Below are 27,953 nucleotides of genomic sequence, written 5' to 3'. Positions count from 1 at the left end.
TTTTGTGACTACTTGTATGCCTAAATGCAAATGCTGTTTTAAATATGAAATACTGTACTTGTGATTGCTTCATTTTTGGTATAAAATAGTAGGCTTATTTTTTAGTAAAAGGCTAAACTACTCTTGGCCTGGTTCAAAAATATCGGTTCAACACACTAGTAATAAGCATTTTTTACTGTGAAGGCCTATTTATACTATGTGTGAAAACAAATAAGCGTCATATTATAAAGATGACATGTTGTTTAACAAAGCAATATGCAAATTGTTTCTTGCCATTGTTAGTTAAATAAATGAATCATAATAATAATAATAATTCATTTTATTTATGCCCGCCTTTCAAGACACTCAAGGACACCTTACAAACAATAAAATACATGAACAATGAATATAAACATGAAAAAATAAAATAAAACACACACACACAAAGGCTATGTCAATCAGAATAAGCTAATCTAAAAAAAAATAGTTTTAAGACATGATTTAAAAATTTAAAGATAAAGTGTTGTCAAGGATGACTCCCTTCTTAACCTGAAGGGAAGGAGAAATGACCGAATTACCAATAGTCAATTTAAAACCTTTTTTTTTTGTTATAAAATAGTAGCCTTATTTTTGAGTAAAAGGCTTCACTTCTATTGGCCACACTAACAATAAACATTTTTTTACTGTCAATGAAATTTATATGTGTGATTTAAATAAGCATCATATATCATAAAGATGACATGTTGTTTAACAAAACAATATAGAAATTGTTTATTGCCATTGTCAGTTAAATAAATAAATCATGATTAAACATAACACACAGAACTGAAGGAACAGTTGGTGTAAGGGAATACAAAGGTGTCCACTGTATGTGTAGTATATTCGTCTGTATATTTAATGTACATAATGACCCTAATGATGTTTGTCTCTTTTTTTTTTCTCTTCACAGATCAGGCAAAAAAAAAGTCCCAATGTGGCCATTAACATGTGGCGATATAATAGAATCAGAACCAATATGGAGCATCTCTGTTTTAATCCAGGAAGTCGACTCAAGGGAGCATCACCTGTAAAGCCTCTCTTATAGATAAGTGTATCTGAGCGGTCCAGTTCTAATCTCTTCGGTCTGGTACCCCTAAACAGGATTTAGGATTGCATGTGTCAAGAGCCTCAGTGGCTTCACCTTCTTCGCCCATATGGTTATCACTTAAAGGATTTGATGTTTCTTCAATTACCTCCACGTAATTTGCCATAAAATATTATTGAGGAATTTTATTTTGTTCATTGCTAGAGGATCCCTTATAGCATAATCACTGGTTACCATGCCTCCCCTTTGCCGGCCCAGTTGTGTACTATTGCTGCTCAGCACCTTCCTGAGTCTCGGTTTGGGCCTGGAGTTCACAGGCTTAGAGGGTCAATGGGCACGTTATCTTCGCTGGGACGCCAGCACCAGAAGTGACCTCAGCTTTCAATTCAAAACAGCTATATCAGACGCTCTGGTTCTCTACTTTGACGATGGAGGATATTGTGACTTCCTGCTCCTGAGCATTGAGGAAGGCAAGCTAAAGTTGCATTTTAGCGTGGACTGTGCAGAAACCACTATAACCTCTGGCAAGATGGTAAACGACAGTCGCTGGCACTTTGCAACCATTAGCAGGCACAACTTGCGAACGGTGTTGGTACTGGATGGAGAATCCAAGATGGACGAGGTGAAACCGCAAAGGCAGTTCATGAAGATTGTCAGTGACCTGTATCTCGGAGGAGTGCCTCAAGACATTCGGACAAGTGCCCTAACACTACCAGCGGCGAAGGAGATGCCACCGTTCAAGGGGATTATTACAGACCTGGGTTACGGGAATCAGGTTCCAACGCGCCTGGGAAGCCAAAAGGTCCGGTTAGAGATGGAAGGCTTGTGTACGGAGAACCCCTGTGAAAATGGAGGCATTTGCAGCATGGCTGACGGTGAAGCTTACTGTGACTGCTCCAAAACAGGATATGTAGGTCGTTACTGCAATGAAGGTAAGAACATTTACCTTTGATTTTCAACACGAGTCTTGGCAATAGTTGGATGTAATTTATTTCAGTGATTTATTTACAAGAGAACATAAGCAAATGATTTTTAAAAAAATCTCAAAGTCAACACATGACATGACAAGACTTGCTCCGGCTCTGAAATGACTTTTCTTGTTCGCTGATGTCACTTACTGTACGCCATATAGACCATAAACAATGCTAACCAATACCCAAAATAGTTGTTTATTCACTGTTTTATTCAGATTGAAGTCTAGATTCGGGCTTCATTCTGAAATAGAAAACCCATACTGCAAAAAAAAAATATTGGTTATGTGTATTTTAGTCAAATTTTCCTGTTAAAATATATTTTAAAAAATATTCGAAACAAGATACATGTACTTGAGAAGCAATACTTTTCAGAGAATATATTGATAATACTAGTCTATTTTGTCTTGGCAGATTAACACTGGCAAATATTTTCACTTGTTTTAAATAAAAGCAGGTGAAACAACATGCTAGTGCAGTCAGATAAAACACACTTTTTTTCAAGATTTATCATAGGATGCAGTGTTACCTTTCAAGTACATTGTTCAAGTACAAATTCATCTTGATATTTTTGCTAAAAAAAAAAAAAAAAAAAACATTTTTGCAGTTTAACAGTCCCCCCCCCCCCCCCCCCCCCCTTTTTTGATCAAACATTTAGTTTCACTGGAAATACATTGCATCACGAAAGTAAAATGGGTCTTGAATGCCGTGTCATGTTGACTTTAATATTGCCTTTTTGAAATCCTGTTTAATATATAATGTCATTCACCCCACCTCCAATCACACTTGGTGCATTCATTTGTGAAATTGTCATTGAAACAGTAATTATTGTACAAAAGCATGTAAAAAAGCATGCTAAATATAACATTTTCACATAATGATGATATGCAGTAGACCCAAAGAGTATTTAGACACTTGTCATACTTAAAACTGAACTCATTACATGAATAAGACATGCATTTAAAAAAAAAAAAAGTTAGTATACCCACACTTTCAAGTTAAACATAAAAAAAAAAGTTAAACAAAAAATAAATAAATGATTCAAATAATTTTAAAAGGTTACTAGGACACCTGTTTGAAGTTGAGGGGAACTGACTTTATACATTCACTAACATAGTTTGCAATTTTCAAAAATAGTTATAAAAGTGAAGTTAGTAGAAGACGCCATTTGATCTAATGCAATGAAATGTATCCATTTTAAAGTGTGGTTTAAGTGTCCAGGATAGTCTTTGGGGTCAGTAATGCAATTAAAGGTGTCTACTTGGAAGACATGTCAGTTTTATGACTACATTTAATAATAATGATAATGTTTTGATTTTCAGTCATTATTTTGCTCATTGTATCATTTAAAGAATATGATTGAGTGACAGTTTATGTCAGAAATGATTGCAATGATGTTACATATATATTGTGTTTCACAGGGATTTTTTCAGGGATATCCATCTTTATTTTTTATTGTTTTATATGGTCATTGTTATAGGTAAAATGATACTTTTTCCCATTAAATATCCAGATCCTGCACATGTTACAGACAATGGAAGGTACACCAGAATTTCAAGAGTTGAACCTTTTTGAACTGCGATTAGGATTTCTATGACCTTATCTTATTATTGTTATTATTTTAAACAGTCAAGTTTCTTTTTCCAACTGCACTAGTGTTGAGACCTATTTGGGATTACTCTCACTGAAGACTCACCAGCAGGTATTAAAATATAAGTCTCAAAACTGATTATACTTTCCGAATGCACACTGAATTGCCAGGAGACTATGGTGCTGTGGTTATGAGAGATTACTCTTTTCGTGTTGTGCCCTGTGTATAGTCTATAATTCCACAAACATCTCAATTTATTCAGGGCATCCAGTCAGGCAGGGAATCAGTAGACCCAAAGCTGAATGCCTGACTTATTGCATTTCATGCTCAAACCCAAGCCCTTTAGACTGATCACACCAGCCCTGTGCCTCAGTGCTCCTTTATAAAGATTAAGAGATAGTCCTCAGCGGCAGCGACAGGAGATTAGGCTGTGTGATCAGATCACCTTTGGATCTGTAGGGGCGCTCAGGGCTGGAGGGCCAGTGAAGGATGTTTCTTGCATCTCTGGCCTTCCGGCGAGCAGCAGGCCTAAAAAAGTGCCCTTAATGAGGAGCCAGTCAGCAGCTGCTCAAGGGAAAACTGATGTGATAAATGTAGAGCTAGTGGACCTCTAATCTCAGAGCAAAGGTTTAGCTCGGGCCGTCCTATGCTTTGACCGCAGGCGTGGCTGTCAGGGCCTGTCTTGGCTTCATCAGGCCCCAGTCGTGTCCACAGATTAATGGACGTGTCTGATAACGGATTGCACTGCTGAGCTGTGGGAGCGCTCTGTAATTAGGGGTGGAACGAAAGAGAAATGGCTAATTCGCTGGTGGGCGATGGGGGCAAATGATGGGCTTACACTTGGACTGACACGCTTTCAGAATCTCACAGCGTGGCTGTGTTTAGGGTGAATCCACTATTTGGGGGAATTCACTAAGTATAAATTTGTAATGTTTATTTGTGCCTGCTATCTGGGGTTTTTTAGCACTCGATTCGCTAAAAAAATTATGCAAATCACGAAAATGTGCCAACATGGCCAAAAAGCTGTGCTAAATGTAATGTGCACTCCATAATTCCCTATTTGCAAGCCATTTCTTCTAAGTGCTAAATTGAGGAGGATGTAGCAGACTATACCCGTGCTCTGAAATGTGCTTGACTTTTTCTTTTTTATTACAGTATATGAAAGATCAGATTAAAACTTTTTACATGCCATCATCTTTTAGTTTTGCTACTTTTCGGATTCGTTTTATGTATTATTGTTTTACCCTAGTCCCAGTGCCAGACCTTTAATTCACATTTAGTTGTATAGTGCTTTTCACAATGCACATCGTTTCAAAGCAGCTTTACAGAAAAATGCTTGAGTCCACATTATTTAGAGTGATCTGTTATCAGAGGTAACTGTTTAAGTTATGTTTTTCAGAAATGTACATATACAAATCATTGTTAGCTAAAAATGTATTTAATTAAACAATATAATAATTTAAAGCAGAAACAATGAGCTCATTGAAGTAATTCATACTTGACCTTCAGTTGTAGAATATGAAAATCCATTATAAAAATCGTTTAAAACTATAATATTCTCAACAAAGACTCAAGTAAGCATAAACCATTTCAATATTTATTCTGTGAAAATAACTTTTGCAAAAATGATGACAGTTTTTGCTCTTGATGAAGTGTACATGTTTAGTAAAGAGACAAGATACTGATCAAGGTACTGTAAATATCACAGAATATTATATTATGTGCTATTTTTCCAATCAAACTGTAATTAATAATATATGAAATAATAATTTGACCAATTATGCATAAAGTGTGAAAATATTGAATGTATTAAAGATACATTAAATGGTGCAGTTGCTATTGTTTGAAATTATCCTTAGTAGGACGAAAGAGGCGAACGAGGCAAATGATTTGATCATCATTTGATCAAAAAATGTATTTCCACCATTTTTTTATTCACTCCACAGAATGCATCTTTTGAGATGTGGTGGCATTTTCTTGGGTTTCGGAAATAATAAGTAAAAAAAAAAAAACTATTATGAGTGTGGATTAAAAACTGCTCTTAGCAGTTAAAAAACATCATACTGTACATTTAGTCTGTACTAAAAAAAGCATACTAACTTAATATAGATAATCAAGATGTTTAATCATGTTGGAAACTGGACTGCCTATCTGTTTAGTGAATTCGTCTTTTAGTGCTGGTGCATTTTAACAGTGAAAACACAGTAGGAAAGTTACAAATGTGAGCTTATAAATAACTGAATAAGTTTAATGTTTGCCCTTGGTAATGAGCGATATAGGCAATCTGTCCAACCTGCACTTGTTTTACATGCAATCAGACATGGCAACAGGCTAGCAAAGACCCTCAGAGCATGCAGATGGCTCAGGAAAGCAGACCGCATACCTCAGTGTGTATGAAAGCACTAGACGGGCCACACCACCCCAGCTGGAGCGCAACCACCAGTATTATCATGTAGAAATCTGTCTTAAACTGCAGGCAGATTAAAACAATATGCGTTTAGCCGTAAAACACATGTTCAGTCTGGCCTGACGATGTGGATCAGAGGTTATCATTGGCAAACTGTACCACAGCATTTAGTTATTGAGATCACAGAGACCACATAACACTCATACACAAACACTTTACTGTGAATTCCAGCAAGACAATATTAAACCCCGTGATGTTTCTGTGCTTGTCGCATTTTAGACGCACCCATTAGCTTTCCATCTGTTTAATCTCGGTTAGTTTATTTGCAAGACACTGCATTACAAAGAAGTGTAGGCACTCAGTAACGATGCTTTAATCATTAAGAGACTCAATGAAAAAGAACCATATTCCTGTGATTAGCTGCACCTTATTTTCTTCACTCACGAGCTACACATTTTTAACCTAGCCTTTGACAAGATAAGAAGCAATTAATGCTGAACAGCATGCAAAAAAAAAATGTCAAAACAATCGCTGTTGGCTTAGCTGTGAGGATTAATACATATACATGGAAATATGACAGTTACTATAATCTTACTACAAAAGTAGGTCAATAAAAAAAGTGGAAAAGGACTAGCATCCTGATTCAGGCGCTCAGGGCATTTGTGTCTCTTGACCCAATGCGGGCAAATGTTGGGATGAAATGTTTGGGGATGAAAAATAGAGCAAAGGATTAAAGCTGAGCAGCATGTCATCAAGAGGGATATGGTCTTGTGAAGGCGATAAACCCTCTCTCTCTTTCTCTCTCTCAACGCTTCAAGTAACCAGCCAAAGTGACACTGTCTGGAAATCCGGTTCTGCACTCGTCTGTGTTTTTATTTAACAGTGGAGGCAGGGGGTATTGTTCTAAGAAGCAGCCATTTTGTTGATAAAGGAGGAAGTGTAGTTGTCGAGACCAGTTTATTCAAGTCAGAGTCCAGACCGAGTCCAGAAGTCAAGACCATAGCAGAAAAGGGTCGAGTGGGTTTAGTCAAGATGGGTCTAAACGATTCAGACAGTGTAATAATGATGAATGAAGCCTGGTTTTGCGTCAGCGTCATGCAAACCTCCACAGCTCACACATTGTCCAGAGAAACAATAGCGCAGAGCACATCGAGCAGCACGAGTCGGCACAGACCACAAAAAGACCATGAAAATATGCTCCTGTACTCAGATTTGAGTAGTACAATACTGAAAAGAAGAAAGATAAGCTAGTTAAGAAGTCTGGTGGGGACACCAGAACCATCATCCTTAACACAGCATATGCTGGTCGATTCAACTTTGCAATTAAACTTAGACGTGAAACATCAGACTGTCTCTGTTGATTAAATTGACCAAAAGTGCTGTAAGCCAAGAAACCCAGCGAATCCTGAAAGCTTGACAAGTGTGCCCTAAAAGCCTGTTGTAAATGTAATAAGCCAGGCAGACCAGCTATTATTGAAGAAATAAACTGATCATCCTCTGGAAAGGACGACAGGAAAGAGACAGAAAAGCTCAGGAAAACAGACTCAAGATAACAGATGGAGATGTCTGATTTTGCATGGCCTTCAGAAAATCCATATGATTTTTTGTCCCCAGCCAGAAAGAAAGGAGGCTTATGGGAATACTAACTAGGGTGCACATTGTATAGTTTTTGCCATGGTTTTGGCAACATTTTGTGAATAATAAAATATTTCTTTCCTCATTTGGTAAAATGATTAGTCTTTGATTGCTTAGTGTGACATGCTCAACGATGGCCGATTAATTGCTTTTCTGAAGAATTCCCTCTGATGAAGCAGGGACAGGCATAATATTAAAAATGTTTGTTCTAATAGCTGGTAGCGCATTCTGCTCGCAACACCAAAGTCTTGGATTTAATTCCCAGGGAATGTTACCAGAAAACTCGTAAAACATTCCTTGAATACAGTGCAAGTCGCTTTGGATAAATCACCTGGCTAATGCATAAAATGTTAAATTGGTAGGTTGTTGACTATTCCCAGGAAACACATAAACTTTTCAACGGCGTGTTTGAAAAATTCATAAATGTTTCATACAATCCTGCAAGAAAAAAAAAGCACAGTGTATAGTTGATCTTAGTCTAAAGTTTCTCAGTCCATCAGCATGCTTTGTTTTTATCAGCTTTTTAAAAATATTATTCAGCCTTGAGATTGAAGTTATTTCTTTGGTTTAAATTGGTTTGTCAGATATCATTTAATACCGGGGATTCATAAAAGCTTTACAATCTCAAATGTCTGGTTTAAGGTTTTACAGTATGTAATTATTTGGTTGAACTGTGCTGTTCTCCTCATGCAATCAGTGTGCATTCATTTAAACTGGTTTATTCAGAAACATAAAACAACTTTGGATGATTTACTTGGATAGCTAATCACACATGAGTCTTCAGTGAGAGTAATTCTTCGTGTCCACAGCGTGTCCTGAAATCCACAAACCTCACAACCTCGTAAATCCACATGGTCTACATCGGACAGCTGGTTTAGTAACCTGCTTGGATTTATGGCCTCATCCAGTGTATGTGAGGAGCGCTGTGGCATTCTGGACACTATACAATATCTCTGCAGCGATATTCTCAATGTGATGGAGTGATTTGAAACAATAATGTCAATCTGTTTCTCAGAAAATGGAACAGATATTATGGACTTTTTCTTCCACAGGATTGTTTTGTAATAGGCATGCAAGGGACAGTCCTGATCCCTTGCATGACAAACTGTTTATAGCTAAAAAAAAAAAAAAAAAAAAAAAAAGATTTGCATGACAGCCTCCATGCAAAGTCAAAAGTGTGTCTAACAGTTGAACTTTCTCTGCCTTCCTTCCCCTTTGTGCCATCTTCTCAAAAGCTGTCAACAAAACTCCTGGTAAGTGAGTCTTAGGCTGTGAAAACACATCACACATACTGTATAAACTTAGCTAAAAGTCAGATAAAGAGAATTCAAATAATGTTCTATTCACTTCATAGACATTTTCACACATGAAGCCATAAAATCGCATAAAACAGGACTCCAAATACCTTGTGCACGTACCCCACATACCCTAGCATAAAGTTCATTTAAATATGTTCCTCTATTAAGTTTTCAGAAAGCTGTTTCAATGCATTGATTTAATAAAATGTATTAGCATTAATAACAATACAAAAATACAGCTACATATTTTAAATTACACTGAATTAAAACTTGCTTGTGTGTAACATACTGGTCATTTCCTCGCGGCTTGCAGTTCTCCTGACAGACGATCATAGTGTTTGTTGTCATGTTGTACTTCAGCACACTATCACAGTGCTGGCAGTGAACATAATCCTTGTTTGTAGTGAAATACTCCCACACCTCATTAAGTTGAGCTCATTCCATTTTTACAAGCCAAGCCTGTGTGTCGCGGAGGTGACGACGTTTAGCATAAGCTACGCATGCTTTCTAGGAATCCACCAGAGTATTTAAAACAATGAATACATTTTCTATTAATAATCATCAACACCCCTATTTCTACTAGAAGGATGGGAGTCAGTGCACAATTTATTTGGAGCTGAATGCACAAGTTTGCAGAATTTTGTGGCTAAATTAATTGACACGATAAAAGTAAATAACTTTTTCAACAGAAATTTGTGATTGAAAAGTCGGAAAACCCTCAAAGCTGGCAAAATATTTAAATATAAATGAATATTTACACATTTAAATTTCTGGCAAAGGCTGTATGTGTGAAAGCGTCAAATAGTATTATATATTATCAAATTACTTAAATATTACAATAAAGTATTTTATTAGGGCTGTCAATTATATATAAAAAATACGTAAAAATTACATAATGTTGATTAATTAATCAAGCCCTTTAAATTTAGTACAAAAAAGTACCTGAAAAAATTTATCATAGTTTCCACATTAATATGAAGCGGCACAACTTTTTTCAACATTGATAAATAATAAATGTTACAAGCTCACCAATCAGCATATTAGATTGGTTATGACGATATTAGGGAGGACTGCTATGAATTCAGCTTTGTCATCACATGACTAAATTACATTTTGAATTATATTATACAGCTGTTTTACATATGTAATAATATTTCGCAGTAATTATTTACATGTGTTTTTGATCAAATTCAAAAGTAATTGTGCTAAATTAATTGACAGCCCTAATTATTAGCACATATGTTCTGAATTAGGGAGTTAGAAATGTTATTGTCAATTTCTTTTCTGAATGAAGCTTTTTTTAATTGCAGAAAGCTTCAGCTTTAGTGTGATAGCCATGGTTTGTCTGTCAGCAAACTATGAGTGTTCTCAATACCTGAACAGTATTGGTATTGGTGTTCTCAAGTTTTCTCTCTTTCTCTGTCTATCACGCTCATTGTCTTCCCCAAGGGTTCGCGCATATGGTGAAGTCTCCTCAAGGTATGCTCTGTCTTAATTCTCTCATTGCACATTTTCCAACGTGTTTACATTTTTGTTGCGACTTCTCTTGCACGTGCATGCTGCTTTATGATTGGCTCTGCCCTCGTGACACTGCATGATTATTGTCCTCTTGCCGAATTATGTCATTTCTCTCTGTGATACTGCGGTGAACTGACAGGTTACGAGTGAGGTTTTCACAGGTTTGACTCCCCCTATGATGTTATAGAAAGTTACATTCTCTCTCTTACGTTCGACTGCTGCTGTGCCAACTGACCCATAATGTACAAGCACTGATCTGCCCTCCGTATTACTTACATATCATTCATAGACTGGCAGAATTACTATGCAGCTATAAATAATATATTCCTGAGTTAAACAGAACAGCTCTTCTCTGAATGAACAGTGCTGAAAGGAAGCAAAAGGGAATATTAATTGAATTTTTTCTTTTTAAATTTGTGGTATATGAATGATCTGCGTGATGGTTTTGTCCCGAACTTTTAAATAGTGAAAGAAGGTTCAGAAAATGTTGGTTGTCAACATGTGAAGGTCAAACTCAATATATTATAGTTTGAATAAACATCATTTCATATAAAATGTTATATTATACTTTTATATAATATTGTTTAACATAAATTTTGTGCCATTTTGTAGTCCCATTTCTGAAATTAATGTCCAAATACAATTAAAAAATCTGATTTGTGATTTTGTTATATTCTAGGATTAAACATAAAATATAGATACATCTTTAATTAAATAAAGCACTAAAATCAATGTCAGAATAACAGGGTTGCAAATTTAAATTAAATTAAGTTGTCACTCAATAGGAGCTTTCTAGTTTCTGACTAAATGTTGGTTTATAGTTATTAATGAACCTTTAAAAAAAAAAAATTTGATCTCTTTTCTTACAAAAGTTATGGTAACATGGTTAAATAGTCAACGCTACAATTTGTAGAAACAGAATAAATTAGATTTATGGAAAGAGATTATACTTGTCTTTCTGCCATGCTGTAAGGGTCCAAATGATGTTGCAATGTCCAATGGAAAATAACCGGGTTGTATATGGTAATATGGTAACCGGGTTGTAGGCAAAATTTGGGGCACAGCTAAAGATTTTGTTTATTAAAATTTGTTCATTAATTAAAATACTTGGAAAAAATATGGTATTTGGTAGTATCACCTATTAAATACTTTTTTCACATATCTTTACATATAGTCTTATAAACTTAGGCTACATTGTTTGAAAATATTGATTTATAAAGAAAACAGATGTTCCTAATTCTGTGTATCTGAATTTTTGTTGGCTATCCACTAGTGTACATAGGCATTTACTTCAAATCTACTTTACTCTTTCCCCATCATTGACCGAATTTTCTGGCTATTCATGTTTTTACTTTTATACTGTAGGGGGCGCTATTACGCATCTCCTAGTACAGAATCTCAGGATCAAAACAGATTTTGAAGAAGCAGCAGAAACAAGCAATAAAAGATTGCTTACGCAATCAAAACTGCCTAATGTTACCGAATGAAATGTTGAACCCATGAGGAGGAAAAGACTGTGAAGCTTTGGGGGTGTTGGTGGACTCAATCTACTCCATCTCATAATTCTGAATCCAATCCGGACTTAGCCTTTGACAAAAATGCGATTTTCTCAGCTTTTTGTTTTTAAAATCTTTTGTTTATTTTATGAAACTTACCCACATTCAAGTGTTGAAAAAAAAGGATGCATGAAGCTAGAATAAAATATTTTATGTTCAAATGAATAGATTTAAAGTACAATTAAAGGTATTTTTCAAGTATAAAAAAGCAATACCTAAATAGGAAAATATTAGTAAAGTGCAAAAATAATAAATAGTAAACTATAAGTATAATGTTATGTTCACTTAAAGAAAACTTACAAGTATACTTGCAGTATAAAACCACATTAGCCTAGTTTACTGAGAGTACACTTCAAAATGTACTTTCTTAAACTAAAAAAATGTACTACAAGTTTTAAAAAAGTAAACTACTAGTATACTTTTGAGTAGTACAGATGCAGCGCAAATGAGAAACGTAGTTGTAGTAGTGAACAAGGTGTGCACTTAAAGTTTACTACTGTTACTCTTATAGTACACTCCTACTTTTAAAAAGTGGGCCAATTTAGTCCCAAGTAGTATTGAAATAGTACACTTACAAGTTCACTACTAGTACATTGATATTAGTATAAAGTATATTTAAAAATATACTCAGGGGGGCTTGAACTTTACTCAAGTATACTTGAAATTAACTTGAAATATACTTCTTTTTCGTAAGGGTATTCACACTAATTTAGGTCACTCTTGTGTGCATCTTGCCTATGGTGGAGATGGACAGCCACACAGACATGAATCCGTTATATATCCTTCATTCAAGCACTCGTGTTCTGAGTCATAAGCTTTTGAACTGGACATAGGTTAGTCCTTATGGAGAAAGCATATGTCAACATCTTCCAAACCAGAAATACAAAATAGTGCCAAACTCTGTCCCTGAGCATCTGTTAGTTTGAGTAACACTAACTTTTTTTTTTTTCACCTCAGTTCATATGTGGATCATGGGGTAACAATTATGTCTATATTATTAATTCTGTAGTACAGGGAATTCAAGTCAGAAACTGCAGTTTGCATGCTCACATTATTCTCAAGTGCATGTGAATCTGTCCTGAATATGTATGTGTGCAGAACGGTCATCCTCCAATTTACTGTCCCTGTCTCTCTCTTTCCCACTGTCCTTCTTGTTGACATCTCCCTTCCTGTTTGTCTCTGTGGAACCTCTTCAACCAACCCCTATGTAGGCAGAAACAAAGGTATTGCATGCGTTCCTTATTATATCAGTAGGCCTTATTACTAGCTAATACTGATAAGCATTACCTTCTGCAGATTTTAATAGTTTGTGAGCTTTTGGGATATGGGCTCTTCTTGTCCAGACAGCCATCAGTGCTGATTATGAAACCATTTTTTGCGGTCAAAACAGATTAATCGTATAATTCACGATGATATGGAGATGTTTTGGTGGTCTCTGTCTTCTTATTTAAATAGTACTTCCATTTCTGAGGCGTATAATGTTGCAGTGTCTCGTGTTTCTGAGGTTGTCGTGTTGCTGAGTGCATGAACAGGCTGGATTTTGAAGATGTTCGGTCTATCATTCAGAGAGGGCTTGTGTTTTGGGCTGAGTCAGTGACTCCAGGGACAGGTCGAGTGTATTTCAACACCACCGCATATTTATGCTTTAAAACCAGAGATGCTGAGACAGAATCTTTCATATAAATCGACCTGTTGGATCTCTTTGCTGTTGTTGACCTTGTGATTTGAGCAAATTCTTGTAGCATCGTGTTGTGTCTGCACAATACAAAACAAGACTACAATTTCCCCTTTAAAATCGACAGATTTCTACACTTTTCTACACGATCTCCATGTGAAAACTGAAATAAGGATCTAACATGATGCGATTAGAAAAAAATACAAAATCATTCAAATTAGCACGAAATTTTGAAATTCTGCTTTTAATTTAGCCAAAATACTAGAAGATGCTAGAATTTCTGATGCCCTAAATTTACACAGTTACCAATATTAAGATTATTTGTGAAAGGATTTTCCTGTTCAAATAGTTTGCCAATGGATTGCTGTTGAAAATAAAGTAGGATTGCCTTTTCAAAGGTTTTATTTTCATTTTACATGTTAAGTACGAGCTTACATCTGATTGGCTAGTCAACATTCTGAGATGACACACGGCTTTGTGTAGACAGTCCTGAAGTTATTCTGACACTAGATACATTTCCTGTCCTCTCTATACACTTACTTTTAATAAAAATTATAAATAGGCCTAAACATTTACATAAACGAACAAATTATACTTTGCTAGCAACCCCACACATAGCGGATAATGGAAGAGACAGCTAATCGTAACAGTTTTCTTTCATGTAGGAGGGAAATGAAATCAGCTCTTCACCAACCCTCTACTTATGTTTTAGTGAGATGAGAAGAAGTTATTAGCTTAGGCTAATGGCTGAGGATCAGTGTGCTGGTGCTGGGGATGATGAAATTACTGGTGGCTGAAGGTCATCCAAACGGCTTCTGCTCAGAGCTAATCTAGAGCCTGCACAAGACTGGACTAAAGTCTGAAGTGACTGGAGCTGGGTGGGTTAGCTGGCTACTGCAGCGTGAGAGATATGCTATGCGACTAGCCGTCTTTGAGGAGTGATTAGAAGAGTCAGGAGAAGTTCAGCTCTGGTTTAGATAATCTCTGCTCGGAGCTTTAGAGTTTCACTCTTCGGCCCCAGTCCTCAGCGCTCACTCTTACTAATTATCCCCTGAAAATTCTGCCTCTGAACCAAGACTTTTCTCTCTCTCTCTTCGTCTCTTTACATTTCAGTGCTGTAGATTTCTGGGTGGATTCACCCGAAAATCCCCATCCCTTAGGACTGTGATACATTAGAGGCATGCTCATGCACACACTTCAAACCCGTATGTCCCAAAAGACAACAGACCCTCTGAATCACCTTGTAACAACATGGTATACCATAGTATATAGTGTGCCGTTTACAGTACTGCATCAATAGTACATAGGGTATAATATACAGTATGTAGTATACCATGTACTGTATAGTAAACACAATACAATTTAGTATACTGGGCTGCAATGATTATTTTGATAATCAATTAAACTGACAATTATTTTTTGATAAGCCCATTTTTGTTTTTTCTGTATTTTATTTAATATAAAATAAAATGTTATTCTACATCCTGCCCAATGTTGTCTTCCAAACAATGCAAACCGGCGGACGTTTTCCAAGCACCTCACACAATTAATAGATTTTCGATTATTTTGATTATCGATTAGTTGTTGCAGCCCTTGTATGCAGTGTATAGTAAACAGCGCTGTGTATACAGTGTATAATATATTGTAGGGTTGAATACAAAAAAAAACACTAATAATCTATTTATACAAATAATATCAAATTAAATAAAAAACAGTGCCGTGTATTTCAGGAATTTCAGCCTCTGAACTCTCTTCTTTTCTATCTTTTTTACGTTGCTGAACTTTAATTTCTTTTCAAGTTATTATTTAGTAATAAAATAAAGGAAAAATACAATAAGTATAAACATGAAGCACTAAAGATACAAATTTGTTTAAAGTTTATTAGGTATCTAACAAAAGTATCAAATATTCATGTAAAGGTTCAGAATTGCAGATTTCATAATTACTTTTACAGGATTTAACTCACACAGCAGATGGCTTGAATACAGTGACTGCACTTAGTTATAGAACAGATTCGGTTCTACTGATTCACTAAAGTGACTGGTATTGGTTTCTTTCTCTTTCTTTTTTTAAATACTGACCTATGACCGAATCAAGTTTTGACATCCCTAGTAAAGTACAATGTGTATTTATATAGTATATTCCATAGTATGTAGCATGTTTTATCAGTGTTTTCATATGGGGTGTAGTAAACCCATTATGTTTTCCATATGTGAATTTTTTCCAGCAATGACTTTTGCCCCTGTGGACATGAACTAAACTCATCTCTGTCTCATTGCTCTAGTGTGCATCAGTGCTTATGTAACATGGCTAGAACTCAGACACACAATATGCCTTCAGCAACCTGTAACATTACAGACACTCATAAACCACACAAAAATGTGTATTTGTACGTTATTCACATATTGAATATTTAATTGCACTATTTTATCTCAGCCTCATTTGATGGGGTTGTTTGAGTTTAGTTTGTGTTGTATTTCTAGTTCAGTGTAGCATCAAGTCACATGTCAACACATCAAGCACATCAAACTGAAGTAGTTTCCCATCATAGACACTGGTCAGAATGGATCAGATGGAGTGGTGTCAGATGTGATCCTCAACGTGATGGCTCATTGCAGTGGGTTTCTGACGCACAAATCCAGAGCACATGATACTGTAACACCGACATCCAGACTAATAACACTCTCATCAGTAAAAACTACAAAGATCCCAGTCCTATCCAAATCAGTGCATGAAACCACAGATGTTCTCTGGTAATAATTGCAACAAAGACATCATCCAGAAAACCAATTCTCTCTTAATAGTTCTTCTGGCATCAGCTCCTCCTACTTCACTTTTGGTCTCTCTGGCACTCATTTTTCAGTCTCACTCCTCTCTTGTTCCTCATCTCATCCTCATTCACTGCTCAGTCACTGTCTTGTCCAGCACTGGGATTTCTCCAGTTATTGATTTCTCGTTCACTCAGCTAATGCACTTCCTCCCTCTCATGAACCTCTCTTTAACATCAGTCAACTATCAGTCGAATTTTACTTTTCATCCTTTTCCTCTTTTCTCCCTCAGTATTTTTTTTCCTGGTGCATTTGTTTTCTCTTAGTGATTTCATTAGATACAATTCAAAGTTTGCCATCGACTAGTAAAAAATCATGGTTTGGTGGTTTGCCTTAAAGTCCCCCTGTGGTGAAAATCAATCTTTTAATGTCGTTTATACGTCCATGTGGTGTTTTTAATATGCTTTAAGACAAACCATGTGAAAATTTGTAAGTCAACACTATTGCTGAGTATTTTCTTCTTAAAACTGCTGTGAACCAAAGACAGTCTCAAAAAACGGGGTTTGAAATCGCTGGTGTTTCTGACGTTACAAACTACCTTGTAACCAATCAGATCAACGCGTGATCGTCAACTAGTGGATCTCTGAGCTGGTGTGAGTGAGTGGAGGCGGGGCTCATTTGCATATTCATAGAACCGCGTATACTAAATGAGGCAAGGGTGTAGAGTTACATTCAAGCTATTTTAAAGCATGAATAGTTTGTTTTCAAGTAAAAAACTTTTAAATATGTCATTTTGGTGATCAAATATGAGTTTTAAGGGATCAAATTATTGACTACAGGGGGACTTTAAAGGTGATAAATTGTAATTTTGTTTATACAAAAATGTTCTGTCCTGTTTATTTCCCCGAAACGTGTGAAAACGTCTTTGGTTACTCGAGACATTGCCTCAGTAGCAGACGCTAAGGGAAAAACCTTTCTACTAGAATTGATGAAACCCTATTGAGTCACGGCAGTAAATTTCACTAGCCAATAGCACTCAAGCATGCTACTTTGGGTGTGGGTCCATGGCCTATATAGAGATTGGGCCTTTGAGAGCTTTCAGCACTACAGCCAGATCCCCCGTAGACAGAGTAGAAGAACGCGGAGGATGTAATCTCAACATGACATCATGACTTTGCGTAAACATACACGCCACTTTCAAGTCAAGTGGCGTGTTATCTATACGCATTTTGAGCTATCCGCGTGTATGTCCACGCCGAAACGAACCGTCATCTTTTGCGTGTATGTCTACGCCGTTAAATGTCCGAGTGATCCCGCGTGTATGTGTACGCCGTTAAATGTCCGAGTGATCCCGCGTGTATGTACACGCCGTTAAATGTCCGAGCGAAACGAAGCAAAATGTAGATCTACATCTGGGGAGTGATATTTTTTTTCCTAGGATGGTAGGGGAAGACTCATAAATGGTATTAACCCCAGTGACGGGTAGGTTTAGGGACGGGGTTGGGGTCATATATTTATATATACAGTAATGACCTTTGCATAAAAAGACTCATGGAGAGACATTTTGAAACAAACACATCTTCATGAGTGAATTTGCTCTTTTAGCTATTGAAATAGCTCTTTTCTTTTCAGCAGAACATTGAAGGTGAGCAGCAGGGCCGTTGTGTAGTCCGCTTCGGCGGCGACCACTGTGGGTCTGTCTCAACGGCAAGATTCTCTTGTATTATTCTGTGCGCTTCTTCTTCAGGCTGAGTGAGTCCATGACTGAGGAGAAAGATTACATGGATATGGCATTTGTGCTGCTTAATATATATACAGTAGTGACCAAAAGTGATGTCTGGCCTAGGAAAATTTACATCTTCACCCTTTATTTAAAATATTATTACAAATTTGTAAGAAAAAAAAATTTGTAAACATGTTGTGCTTTGGAGTCAATTATTTTTGTTTGTGATTGTAACACAATGAAACATGCCAAATTGTGCAGATATAATTTGTTTCCAGGCTGTCAGACAAAAGTCTATTATACAAAGAAATTATGAAGACATGCAAAAACAAGATATAATCAACAAAATATTAATAACTGATTGTTGTAGTTAGCTTGCTTTTTGCATAGTACATTAAAACCTATAGACATCACTTTTGGCCATTACTGTAAACACACCTAAATTGGTGTTGAATGCTATAGGCTAGTGAATTTCTTTGAGCATCTCAGCCGGCCCACAACATTAGATCAACCAATGGTATGACTTCGGCGCATGCTTAACTTTTTAGCTGGGAAACCTCTTTCAAATAAAGATATTAAACATTTACTTGTAAACAGGATATTTACTATTTTAGAAAAGAACTCTTCAAGTTTCTAAGAAGTCGAGAAGTTTTATACACCTGAGAAATTATATATACGCCTACATTTGCTCAAAAAATTTGTACCATGTGAGACGTGCACTATATCAGTAGGCAAGCCTAAGAGGAGGGCTGAACTGAAGAGCATGCAAATGCACTTGCACTGGCTCAGATATTATGTAGATGACATGCTAATGAAGGCACTGGCCCACAGTGTGCTGCTGCTCAGGGAACATAATCAAATACTGATCAGCACACAGCAGAACTCTCATTGGACCCCAATCACCACCTGTGCTGCTCTACAATGTTACATTCCCCTCTCTGCCACAACCTTTAACACACATGAACAACTCAAGACAAAGGACACATGTATATGTATGAGGAACAGGATTTGTTTGTTTCATGGAGATTGGACAAAAAGTCGGATGCTTATCCATTCCCACCCCCTCTTTTATCTGATTGGTCAGTTGTTTTTAAATTGACATTGACCCCTGTTGTCCACATTAAAAGAGGAACAATATTTAACTTGGCGCTGCTTCTTTAAAACAAGGTGCACAGGATATGAGATGCTGAAGAAACAGTGAAACGTGTTGTAAGCGGCATACTTATTTGAAAATGAAAATGTAGCACAAGAATCGCAAGATCATGAAAGCGCGCAAGCAGACCATCTACGGCACAAGCCGGATTTCACCATATCTTTATGTACACAATAATAATCTTTTACATTGTAATCCTTTTATTTTTAATATTTGGCTAGTTGTGTGCTGTGTGTGTAATAAGCACACGTTGTGGACCCGCCTATAGGCACACATTACTAACGCGCTCTTTAAAGGGATAGTTCACACCAAAATGAAAAATCTGTCAGTAATAATTACTCACCCTCATGTTGTTCCCAACCCCGTAAGACTTTCGTTCATCTTCGGAACACAAATTAAGATATTTTTGATTAAATCTGAGAGCTGGACCTCTAGCTTCTAAGGGATTGAAACTTGCTGGCCCAGAAAAGTTATTAAAGACATCGTTAAAATAGTCCAAGTGACTACAGTGGCTCAATCTTAAGTTTATCAAGCAACGAGAATACTTTTTGTGCGCAAAAAACAAACAAAAATAACGACTTTATTCAACTATTCATTTCCTTCTCTGTGGGCCTCGAGTTAGTTCACGTAGAGTAACTGCGCAGCGCTTCTGTGTTGTACGTAACACGTAGGCTCACTATTGGCCAACGTTGGTCATGTGTGTGATGCGTGTGAACATGAGGGTAAGTAATTACTGACAGAATTTTCATTTTGGGGTGAACTAACCCTTTAAAAAAAAATAATAATAATATTGTGCCATTGACTTTAGACCAGGTTCTTGTTAGTCAATGGCGCAGTCTATTTCAGTTGTCTCAAAATAGCAACGCGCCAACAATGCGTCTGAACAGACCTCGTTTTCAGACCAGCAAATGGGCTCACAAATGGGCTTAAATGCATTTGCTATTTAAACAATGTGGCGGAGGATGTGAAAATGATAACTGCGTCGGGCTGAAACTAGCATAAAACTGTATGATAGGGTCCATAGTCTTGTTTTATTGGTATCTGTCATGTATAGGGGCATTCTGGCTATTAAAGCAACCTTTAGCAATATCCTACAAGGCATTCAGTACATCAGCATGACTTCAAGAGTGCTATTGCATTCATACAGCAGCAAAAAAATATCAATTACAGCACATTTCAGCGAGAATTTGGCTAGATCTTATGTCTATTTTTGCTCCGTCAGCAAAATAGTTTGTTTACAGTGCAATGCAGGAACACAAAGGGATTCCTATGTCATGATCCTTTTTCTTCTCCTTGTTATTTGTGTGTTTGAACATCTCATGCCTGCATGATTGTCCTGCTGTCCTCAGAGGATCAGAGAAACCTGATCATAGCAGTGTGTCATTAGAGCCTGTCGTTGTTAACCAAACTGTTCCTCCTTGTGGGAGTCCTGACAGAAATGCAAAGCTTCATAATTAGTTTTTTGAATGAGAGCGGCAGTGGTGTGGAAATTTGCTGAGTTAATCATCCTGTCTTATTCTGCACAATAGAGTGCAGTTTTACTCTGAGTAAGCTATAGGGAAGGTTTCTTTGTCCTCCTGTCCTGAAGGTCGTTCAATAATTTTTGTAAAAGTAAAAAAAGAAGCAAATAAGTATTTTTGTCACGCTGGTGGTTGTAGTAACAAGCAAGAAGAAGATGAAGATGAAGGCAATCAGATAACATTTAATAAATCCAGTGGGTACAGGAACAGAGCAACATACAACACATCCACACACTGAAAATCATTAGTGTCCGTGACGATGATGAAACACAAAGAGTCCAAACAAACGTGACTGTGACAATTTTGATGTTTGTGAGAACGGCAGCCGTTGCTTATACGCTTCATTTACATAAGTGGGCAAAACAGCTCACCAGCAGAGTGAAGTGAATTATGGAAAATTGTGCACAACCATTTCAAGGAGTGCATTCCACATGGCATAAATAATGCCTATGCAGAACAATCACGCATTGCAACCATGTTTTATTTTTTATTATTTATTTTTTTTGACTGGTGTTGTTTTTCTGAAAATTAATTTCATCTGTTACTCAAATGAATAAGGTGTTGATTCGTTATCCCACAAATGGGCAATCTGAGCATGGACAAATACCTCACAAAATGAATTTCTTGCCATTTTCCAAAACATTAGTACTCAAATAATATGTTTTTTTTTTTTTTTTCAAAATATTACATATTATATTTTCGTGCCGCTAAGTATGGTGGCCCAGTAGTGCACAACACAACGAAATTTAAAAAGCAAACATAAGTTCACAACACAACGAAAATGCTCCTGACTAAAACGCAGTAACGTTTAGTTTTAGGTTTGATATTCGCTGCATATTCACTTAGGCTTCTAAAGGGACCCTCTTCAAATTCCACTCACAGTCCAGAAATATAAACGTCTAATCATTCATTCAAGTGAACGAATGAATGATCAAGTTATATAAAATAGTAAATATAGTAAAAGACTTACTTTATTAGCATCTGCCAATATCTTGCTTGTACAGTACACTTTTTTTTATTACTGTAACTCGCAAAAAGTGTTTTTATTTTCATGTTCCAAAGCTTATAGTTCGTTTCTAGTGACCACACTGACTTACTACAGGTGAAATTTCCCCAATACCTCCCTTAATGTATGTACAGCAGGGGCGTTGCCTAAACTTCTGCCTAGCCCCCTAAAAATGTGAGATTAATGTAGGCTACACAAATTCGTGTTCGCTTCAGTCTTGTTATAATCAGATTCAGCGCGTTCTTCATCTTCAATCTGCAGCGGCGCCGAGCAGAGAGCACGTCAGAAACAGAGGACAGGGTGTGTGTGTGTGTGTGTGTGTGTGTTCATGTGTGTGTTCATCTGAGCCTCATTGGTCTGTCACTGCTCGTCAATGTCAGAATATTTGAGATGACCAATCAAATCAAAGTAGGCAGGCTTTATGTTCACAGACGCTGCTGAGCGCGATTTTTAACAGTGCGACTCAACGCGTACGGTCAAGTGCGAGATAAGATGTAAGTAGCTAAACTTAACATTTCATATTTTACTTTTTTTAGGTCATAAATGTTAAACGAATGACAAAAAATAATCAGGCAAACTAATATAGTTTTGTCTAATTTCGCCATTTTGAACAAAAAATAGGCCTATGTAACGTGACTCATGTAATGTAATAATTAGTTTACAAGAAACATTAACAAAGCCGTTTTCATCATGTTAGGCACAAGATTAATAATGAATGTGTACATATTGAGAATATAATACAAATTGTAGCCTTTAGTAAATTAAAAAAGCTCAGCTTTAGGAGGGGAAGAGAAAGGGAGGAAGAGACTGAGAAAAAAAGAAAGAGTGATGGAGATGAGAAGAGAAGAAAGCAGGTATTGACAAATAATCTACTGCCCACTGACATGGTTTTAAAGCTATTTCTTATCCTTTTTTTTTTGGTCTTCAAACGTCTTGAAATGCACATATCAGAGAAATAAAAAATTTGAACCCCCTACCAACCTCAAATTTAGGACCTCTGGGATTATAAAAGCCCTGTCTACGGCCCTGTATTAGGCATAAGATCAATAATAAATGTGTAGCCTACATATTGTGAATGCATTTAATAAACTTAATTACCTTTAGTAGCTTTCAGTAAATAAACGCGTCTGAGAAAATGATTCATAGGCAAAATCAACCTATCAGTTGACCCTAAGTTTACTTTCTTCACTGACAGACAAAAATGAAAAGCCTATATCAGTCAAAGCTCAGCTTTAGGAGGGGAAGAGACAGGGCAAGAGAAAAACAAAGAGAAAAAGAGTGTGATGCTGATGAGGAGAGAAAAATAATCAGCTGCCCACTATCCAAGTTTGTTGGCCTTCAGAACATCTTAAAATGCACATATGTAGATCAGAGAAATCAAAATTTTCTCGGGAAGACCCCGAACCCCCGTATTTGCCCTACCTCACATTTGGGACCACAGTTATTATTAAACCGTGCCTTTGCATCGTAATGAAAATGGTTAATAGTGATCTTTAGATCCTAAACTAAAGTGTTACCTTTTTTTTATATTTAAAAAAAAAAATCATATTGGGGGCTTAGCCCCCCTAAAATGACATTCCTAGTGTACAGTAAACAATTACAGTAAAAATGTACAGTAAACAATTACAACAATTAAACTTATGTTTGCTTTTTAAATTTCGTTGTTCCTTGGCCATGTACAAAAAAAAGTAAAGTTTCAGGAGTGACAACCATATTAAAATGCAGGATTGAATCTAAAATTGTACAATTTGAAATGGACAGGGGAAACAATCTGACGTCAAAAAAGATCTGTGCATTAAATCTGAAAGTGTACAAACTTGTTCTTTAACCTGTAATGTGTTTCTTTGTTTTTCATTTTATTACTAACTTTTCATTAGATTTTTTTTTTAAATGCAATGTTTATTTAACTGAACTATATTCAAAAATTGGGTTGTAGCTCATTGTCTACGTTACTATGATTAGAAATAGGTGTCATTTAGGTGGCACGGAAAAAACGGGACTGTCTTCGAAAAACGGACAGTGCCATACGGACATGGCACCTTTCCTTATACTATAAGCATAATTTCTTCTTGCCGGTCATCCGCCATGTTTATTTACTCTAAAGTCACATTTTCAGCTTAACTTGTATTGAAGTGGAATAGAGATGACTCTCTGTCGCTTGAACTGAGGCTCTACAGCGATCCGTCACTTCACATTTAAGAGCATCAACACCATTTATTGTTTGAATGTAGTGATTAAATGGACAGAATTTGAAAGCTGAGACGTTTCTTATCACAAGTAACAAAGCACAAAGCTCTTTGTGATTATTGAATGGTAAGCGCTACAATAATGTTTAGTGTAGGGAAAACCACAGACCTGGCAACCCTGGCTTGAACTACGGGTGATTCATAGGGTCAAATAGAGCCTACTTTAACAATGTGTTATTGTCGTGCTAACTTGCCCTAACTTCAACACAAAAGAGATTTTCTTCACACTGTGTGAAGGGTCATACATACAAACACATATGACACTAAAATACAAAATAAAAATAATGCAATAAACATTAAATAAAATGTGACACAAAACACACTAATGTACATTACTGATAACCAAAATAACAAGAAACACAATTATTTATAACAAATGTAATTATGTGATGTGTAAGGCGGGGACTTCTGGAAATGTCGTTTTACTGTTTTTTTTCTTACTTTAAATTATATGGCAATTTATAGTTTTTACTTACAAAAACCATACATATGACTGCATTTGACAGTGAAGTTACATATAATGTGATGTTAAACCATTTACAGTTTTTCACTGTATATGGTAAGGTAATTTACAGTTAACTAAATAACATGTTTTTACTATTTTCAACTCCTACACCCTTCAACCGTCTGATGCTACTTTGATCATAGCCATGTGGTGTGTGTGTGTGTGTGTGTGTGTGTGTGTGTGTGTGTGTGTGTGTGTGTGTGTGTGTGTGTGTGAACATCTGTTCTTAAACCTAATCAATATTCTGCTCAAGCATGACGATGCTTCCATGGCAACTCCAGGCGTATAGTGGCCTTCGGGCCATGACTAGGAAGTGACATTTCAGCAGAGCCTTCAAATCGCACACAGACACTTTACACAGCTAACTGTACATTTATCACACTCTGTGTGTGCCTATGAATGTGTTACCGTGTCTGTGTGTGTGCTTGTGTGACACTGATTTCACAGATCAGCAGTGAGATCCCAGCACCCCCAATGTTGTGGCCTTCATGTGTAATTGGCACACTTCATCATGGCCGTAAGTCAGGAGGCATTAGCATCATATTAGACCTCCTCCCCTTGATGGAGTTATGATGTTCATTAGCAAACCCCAGGCTCCGCACAAATCCAATACTGTGTTTATCCATTATATCATGTTACACACTGCTGCATGCTAACACATTTTTAATACCAACTAATGCCACGATTTTGATTTGTATGAATCCATTTCTCATGACAGAGCAAATACCTCCTGACATAGATATATCCATCTCCTTGTCGGATTACCAAATACTGCTAACTTGACATTGCTAACGATCAAAGTACTTAAGTATCATGTTTGTTGCAACGAACACAATTACAAGCTACATTATCTTAATTTACTTGCTTTGCACTCGGCTTAACAACCTTAAAGGTGCTACACAATTTCCATCATTTAGCTCACTTCAGCCACACAGTCTCTCCAAACAACACATAGCCAGCCTAATTCCGGCAAACATATCGAGTTAAAAACAGTCCAGCTTTTAAAAATTCCCCACAAAACCTCTGCATGCTGTTTGATTATTATTTAATTTAGCTCTTTTTGGATGAAAGAACATATTGTGTGAACAGCTCCCTAAGTCACTTTTGTGAGGTTTTAGCACTAGCAGTAAACATCGAGTCCACTATGCCAACAAAACAATGAATCTGAGGAAATGTTGGGGAACATGTCCCGAGGCCACAGCAGAATGAGGCATAGAGCTACGTCAGAGTTAGTCGGAGCTCAAGGACGTCGCCTCTCTGGACACTGCTGTTTAAGGTTATCAAAAGGGGCCGTGACTCAGCGGCTCCTAAGGAATCATTTCCATCTGAATTGTTCTTAGCCGAGCGTGCTGCGGAGAGCGAATAATCAAATATCAAGCATTTTCTGCAGTGTATTGCTGTGTGATATGCTATAATTCATCTGAATTTTACTCATCGACAACAAAAATCCACTGTGTATGCGCACTAGGTATTTTTAATCTGTTTGAGACGGCTTCAAAGGTTTACATGGCTATTAATTTTCTTTTCTAACAGATTATTTAAAGGCACACTATATACAAATATGTTGTGGCCTTTAAATTGCATTAAGGCCAATTCAAATGTTGTTTTTTCAGTCATGTTAAGTCAGCTATTGTCAGGTCTTGGAAAGTTTGAGAAGTTACAAGTACTGGTGACTGTCTGTGTTGATCGACATCTGTTGGTGCAGTTTAAATGTGCCTTTAGATGTTGGTTTAGCCAGATGCTGGTATGCTACAACATACCATATACACCATCTGTCCCAAGAAATAATTCAGTAGATGATGTTCTCGTGTCTGTTCTTGCTTTAAGAGAAGTTTCAGAGGTCCTGTGATGTTGAGCTCAAATGCTAGACCCAGACGTCTGAGCTACAGCCAAGCCTGAAGACTTTTCTTAGCTTGATGTCTGACTTTATGATAATCATACAGCCTTTGTTTGTTGTGAGAAAGTAACACTGTTTTGCTGTCATTTTACAGCAGTATTTCAGACTAATTTCATTCTTGTAGTTTAGTAGTATAACTTTGGATGGACTGATATTTTGTCAGATACTAATATTTGAATGACAAATTATGGATTTCGATTTTCTGTAATGGTCAATAATGGATATTATGCCAAGTATTCCAATCTGTACTTTAGGGAACTACTCTACATTTGTGTTTAGTAGTACAGATATGGACATTTTAACCAATATTGATAAGTGATATACACACGTATGTAAGTTTTACAAAAATAGATACTTTTGAGAGTTACAATAAATTGATTAGTACTTTTAGATAACTGATAATTGCTTTTGTGCTATGAACAACTGTACTACTGAACAACTGTTATTTCAAATGAGTTTTTGTGTGTGTGTGTGTGTGTGTGTGTGTGTGTGTGTGTGTGTGTGTGTGTGTGTGTGTGTGTGTGTGTGTGTGTGTGTGTGTGTGTGTGTGTGTGTGTGTGTGTGTGTGTATTTGGTCAATACTGCTAGCTGCAACTAATTGCTGATAACAGATATGATGGCCAATGCTAAATAAGTTTTTTAACCGAAAATGGAAATTCTGTCATTATTTACACACTCTCATGTTGTTCTAAACCTGTATGACCTTTTCTTCTGTGGATATTTATTTTTGAATAACTGTTAATACGTTTTAAGCTTGGCAAAGAAATTGAATTTACAATTACAAATACTACTAAATACTAACATTGGCCTAATCAGAACAATAACTGGTCAGTAAAAAAAAAAAAAGAACGTAGTTTTGGCTGAAATTTTAGTAATTAAGTCAATTTAATTATTCCTATTTACTTTTTTTTATGTTTAAAAGGAAAGCTCTCGTATCACTCCTTGTTACCACAGCACCCCCATTACTGTTTAAAAGTAAGCTATAGCTTGCAATAGTGCAATACTGCTGCCTCCCCTCCAGTGGCTTACAGACAGTCTTGTTGTTGTTGTTGTTTGTTTTCAGTTTGCATATATTAATCAGCTATTTTGAGTCTACAGTTTTATGTTTGTTTGACAGGGTTTCATTTTAGTTTCTCTGTGATACATCGCTGTTGGGTATGTGTGCCAAGAGCAACGCTGTGATTTTCTGTCTGACATGATTTTTTGATATCAGTCTTTGAAATTCGTATGAGGCCGTGAAAAAATAAATCTATGTAAACAGTATAATTTCAGCACAAGCTCCTAATAATCGGAGAGACCCCTTTAATAGCTAAAAAAAAACATATTTAAAGTCCTCAGTCATCTTACATTAGAACTACAGTTGAACTTCTTTTAACTTGAGCGTCACATTTTTAGAATGCCGTGCCATGCGCAAGACGTCC

The 27,953-nt window shown here is 36.5% G+C and overlaps 1 protein-coding gene across 1 annotated transcript in view; it reads left to right on the top strand.

Annotated features, from left to right (window-relative positions):
* Window positions 1–912: 912 nt before the first annotated feature.
* nrxn3b (neurexin 3b) overlaps window positions 913–27,953 on the top strand; it is a gene marked incomplete at its 3' end in the record, with an annotated part of 321,495 nt that continues 294,454 nt past the window's right edge. Inside the window, exons 1-3 of the mRNA XM_056262867.1 lie at window positions 913–1,995; window positions 8,903–8,920; window positions 10,415–10,444. Coding sequence (XP_056118842.1) covers window positions 1,299–1,995; window positions 8,903–8,920; window positions 10,415–10,444 — 745 coding nt within the window. The remainder of the gene's footprint in view (window positions 1,996–8,902; window positions 8,921–10,414; window positions 10,445–27,953) is intronic.

Source organism: Rhinichthys klamathensis, unplaced genomic scaffold (assembly GCF_029890125.1).
Source record: "Rhinichthys klamathensis goyatoka isolate OS25496 unplaced genomic scaffold, OSU_Roscu_1.1 h1tg000196l_1, whole genome shotgun sequence".
NCBI lineage: Eukaryota > Metazoa > Chordata > Actinopteri > Cypriniformes > Leuciscidae > Rhinichthys > Rhinichthys klamathensis.
Note: the sequence above shows the minus strand (reverse complement) of the source record. Positions and strands in the feature narration are given on the sequence as shown.